Below are 4,739 nucleotides of genomic sequence, written 5' to 3'. Positions count from 1 at the left end.
TATAAGTTCAATGGTAAAAAGTATCGTTATTTCTATGGATCCAGAGTGGAATGGTCCCCTCACCCTAACAAGGTAATAATGTGTAATAATAATTATTAATAATAATAACAGTAATAATGTGTTGTCTGTAACACAACGTTCACAAATAATAAATCTATCTATCATGTATGTTGTGTTATGTTACAGATAGTTAAGGTGGACATAGTGTTATGTTAGACATAGTGTTATTTATTATGTTACAGATAGCTAAGGTGGACGTAGTGAACAGTGTGTTATGTTACAGATAGCTAAGGTGGACATAGTGAACAGTGTGTTATGTTACAGATAGCTAAGGTGGACATAGTGAACAGTGTGTTATGTTACAGATAGCTAAGGTGGACATAGTGAACAGTGTGTTATGTTACAGATAGCTAAGGTGACACTGGACGTAGTGAACAGTGTGTTATGTTAGTCATAGTGTTATGTTAGACATAGTGTTATGTGTTATGTTACAGATATCTAAGGTGGACATAGTGTTATGTTAGACATAGTGTTATGTTAGTCATAGTGTTATGTGTTATGTTACAGATAGCTAAGGTGGACGTAGTGAACAGTGTGTTATGTTACAGATAGCTAAGGTGGACATAGTGAACAGGGAACACAAGGAGTGGACGGGTGAGAACTGCTTCCCGTCTGAACCCGTGTTCGTTGCCTCTCCGGGAGCCGTGGAGGAAGACGATGGTAGGAGGAGGAGTTGAGGGTTAAAATCCCACGCTCTGAAAAGCCACACTGCTGAACCAGTTAAACCCCAGCATCCGTATACTGGGGAAACTTTGACAGAAAATAGCAGATCAACAAGCTTGTCCATCGGCTATTTTTAGCGAACATATGAAGAGCGAAAACAGAAAACGCACTAATATAGAGCCCTGAGGGACTCCGCTAGACACCGTATGGGGTAATAAAATGCATAAAGTTCTACAGATACTACTAATACAGACATTAAATCTACATAATGCATAAACAATTACAGAGAAACAGATTTTGAACCTAAACCTTTGTTCTGATATTAGGAAATATATTTATTGCGTGTGTGAAAAATAAGTAAGTAAGTAAGTAATTAAATAAAATGAATTTCATGGCTGTTTTACTTGTAAAGATAGTATTTTTACTTTGTTTTATTGTTTACCTTGTCAGTAGTGGAAAGTAGCTACATGTACTCAAGTACTTTGTTGTGTGTTTGCAGGCAGTGTTAATCTGGCCGACCACCTATTTTTCCACTGAGGAAAACCTAACAAAAACTAAATAAACACTAAGTTATGATGATTAAAACTATGACTAAATATTATTGACAGTTTCGTCAATAAAAACTAGACTGAGATGTTATGGAGGGGCTAGAGGAGAGAAATCCAGTCAAACTAAGACTAGTCATTTTATGTTTGTCTGTGTGCGGGCGTCACGCATAATAGATCTACAACAAAGTCACTTGTAGATCAGATATTTTCGGCACACAACTAAGTAGGCCTGATAAATCAGGCATTACGACGCCATCACAGCCTGACACAATAAAATGTTATCGACTAAATCAACTGTAGATTATAGTCGACTAAAATCTATAATCTATAATCTAGACTAAAATCTATAATCTATAATCTAGACTATAATCTATAATCTATAATCTAGACTATAATCTATAATCTATAATCTAGACTATAATCTATAATCTATAATCTATAATCTAGACTATAATCTATAATCTATAATCTAGACTATAATCTATAATCTATAATCTAGACTAAAATCTATAATCTATAATCTAGACTATAATCTATAATCTATAATCTAGACTATAATCTATAATCTATAATCTATAATCTAGACTAAAATCTATAATCTATAATCTAGACTAAAATCTATAATCTATAATCTATAATCTAGACTATAATCTATAATCTATAATCTAGACTAAAATCTATAATCTATAATCTAGACTATAATCTATAATCTATAATCTATAATCTAGACTATAATCTATAATCTATAATCTAGACTATAATCTTTAATCTATAATCTAGACTATAATCTATAATCTATAATCTAGACTATAATCTATAATCTATAATCTAGACTATAATCTATAATCTATAATCTAGACTATAATCTATAATCTATAATCTAGACTATAATCTATAATCTAGACTATAATCTATAATCTATAATCTAGACTAAAATCTTATGATATTTATGATATTGAGTCGACTAAAACTAGACTAAACTAAAACATTTCAGATGACTAAAACATGACTAAAACTAAATGGAATTTTATTCAAAGGACTTTAGGTCTATATTCTCTCCGGTGCCTTACTCTTTATCCCTAAACTTCTTTGCCATTTTTTACTATTTTTAAAAACATTTCCAAATAGTTCAACTAGCCGATCTACATCAACACGTTGTGAGCTTGTAGATCTGCTATTTGAACTATTTGGAAATGTTTTTAAAAATAGTAAAACATGATAAAGAAGTTTAGTGATAATGGGTAAGGCACCGGAGAAAATAGGGCCCTATGACTTAAAGGAGTAGTTCACCCAAACAAGTACGTATTCTCTATCGATCACACACCCCATGAAGCATTGGATTCATGGAGATATTGTTGTTTTTGTCGCATTCCTGAGACAATAATTTGATGACCGCTGAAGTCTCCGGTAGGAGACACAATGGAGAATCTGCAAGTCTTCTACTGGAGACTCTGCCGGTCATAACATTATTGTCTCAGGAATGTGACCAAAAACATTATTGTCTCAGGAATGTGACCAAAAAATAACAATCTCCATGAATTCAAGGCTTCATGGGGTGTGTAATTGATGGAAAATAAGTCATTTTTTTGGGTGAACTACTCCTTTAAACGAAATAAAATATTTGCTCTCTAACTCATACATGGGCAACTGGCGGCCCGGGGGCCACATGCGGCCCCCACCTTCACTTAATGCAGCCCCCACCTTCACTTAATGTGGCCCCCACCTTCACTTAATGTGGCCCCCACCTTCACTTAATGCAGCCCCCACCTTCACTTAATGTGGCCCCCACCTTCACTTAATGTGGCCCCCACCTTCACTTAATGCAGCCCCCACCTTCACTTAATGTGGCCCCCACCTTCACTTAATGCAGCCCCCACCTTCACTTAATGTGGCCCCCACCTTCACTTAATGTGGCCCCCACCTTCACTTAATGCGGCCCGCAGGTTAATATCAGAATAATGATATATTATTGATTTCAGCTGTTATGATTCTAAACATGCAAACATGACCCGCTTTAAGGACTTCAGTCTATATTAGTAGCTTAATGACTATTAACATTATATTGTCTTTTTTATGTCCAATGTATTTGTATTTAAGTTCATAAAGATAACATAAGTATAACTAAATGCATTTGAAATTAAATACAAATTTTACTTTCCAGGATTCCAAAAAACTTTTTGCAAAAATAGCCGATCTACAAGCTCAAAACGCGTCGCACTGCGACGCGTTTTGAGCTTGTAGATCTGCTATTTTTGCTACTTTTGTGTGACATAGAATGGCCCGACAGTATATGTAATGTGTCCCTCTGGAGTGAGGGTGTAAATATAATGGTCCTCTCCATCATCAGAGTTGCATCACCCCTGGTCTAAATGAACTCTGGGTGTGTTTGCAGGTGTGATCCTGTCCTCGGTCATCTCCCCGGACCCGGACATCTCTCCCTTCCTGCTGGTTCTGAACGCCCAGACGTTTGAGGAGATCGCCCGGGCCTCCATCGACGCCACCGTCCACATGGACCTGCACGGAATGTTCATCCCCTCGTCTGTGTGATACCTCACACCGCCAGGGGGAGGCAGCGCAGGCCAGACTGTATACTGCAGATAACATTATAACGTTCATCCCTTCATCTGTGTTATAGAGCCCTTAACAGACTACGTCACACTGATAAGAACCAGTATGCGCACGCAGGCCGGCACCAAATGAACCCCATTCTGTCATGTCTGATGTCTCGTTAGGACGCGCCTCACTAGCCAACACACAAGAGGAGGTTGAATGAACTGAAACCTGCGAAACCCCGAAACAACATGTTGGGAATTAATTACATGAAACAATCAGCTGTGCATCCAGTCTCAATGTTGATAAACAGTGATGAGCTGTGGATCTTTGAGCTAAGGGTGCTCTATTTAATGACGTTGCACGCATGTGCACATAGCTGATCAGCTCAGTGCTAGTTGAAATACTGTATTCATTGTGATTTTTAATGTAATTATATTTCTTATTATTTAGTTGCATTGTTTTTTTGTTGTTTTTATTTTTGTTTCAATTAATACATTATTTTATTTTCCTTTTAGTTTTATTTTTATTTAAAAGCCCTTTACATAGACTCACCCACACATAAGTACTTAAAATAATCAGACAACTTTCATTTTCTCCATAGAGAATTGTATGATCAGCTATAATGTGTTGACAATACAATGTAATCTTGCCATGAGTGTCCTGGTTGTAAAACTATGACATTTGTGATGTCATGGGAAAATACTACAATGCCCACAATCCTAAAGTGTAGCAGGAGCGTCTCTGATTGGTGGAGCTCTCATTACCATGGAAATATAACCTTCCTGTGAATGGCTGCTACTCTAGATCCCATAGCCTGGAGACACTATGGTTGAAAATCACTACCAGTCAACAACAATAATGACAACACTAACAATATATACACTATAATAAAGGCAATGATTAAAGTAAACAATG

General features: G+C 36.4%; 1 protein-coding gene across 1 annotated transcript in view; it reads left to right on the top strand.

Annotated features, from left to right (window-relative positions):
• Positions 1 to 3,818, top strand: part of bco1l (beta-carotene oxygenase 1, like) — a gene marked incomplete at its 3' end in the record, with an annotated part of 13,963 nt that extends 10,145 nt beyond the window's left edge. The window contains exons 10-12 of the mRNA XM_080423092.1: positions 1 to 72; positions 609 to 720; positions 3,664 to 3,818. The exon at positions 1 to 72 is cut by the window's left edge and continues 23 nt beyond it. Of these exons, the coding sequence (XP_080279218.1) occupies positions 1 to 72; positions 609 to 720; positions 3,664 to 3,818 (339 nt within the window). The remainder of the gene's footprint in view (positions 73 to 608; positions 721 to 3,663) is intronic.
• Positions 3,819 to 4,739: the final 921 nt, after the last annotated feature.

The sequence above is a fragment of the Gymnoscopelus braueri genome (assembly GCF_963280865.1).
Source record: "Gymnoscopelus braueri genome assembly, chromosome: 24".
Classification (NCBI taxonomy): Eukaryota; Metazoa; Chordata; class Actinopteri; order Myctophiformes; family Myctophidae; genus Gymnoscopelus; species Gymnoscopelus braueri.
The sequence above is the reverse complement of the archived record's forward strand: the minus strand, read 5'-3'. Positions and strand labels throughout refer to the sequence as shown.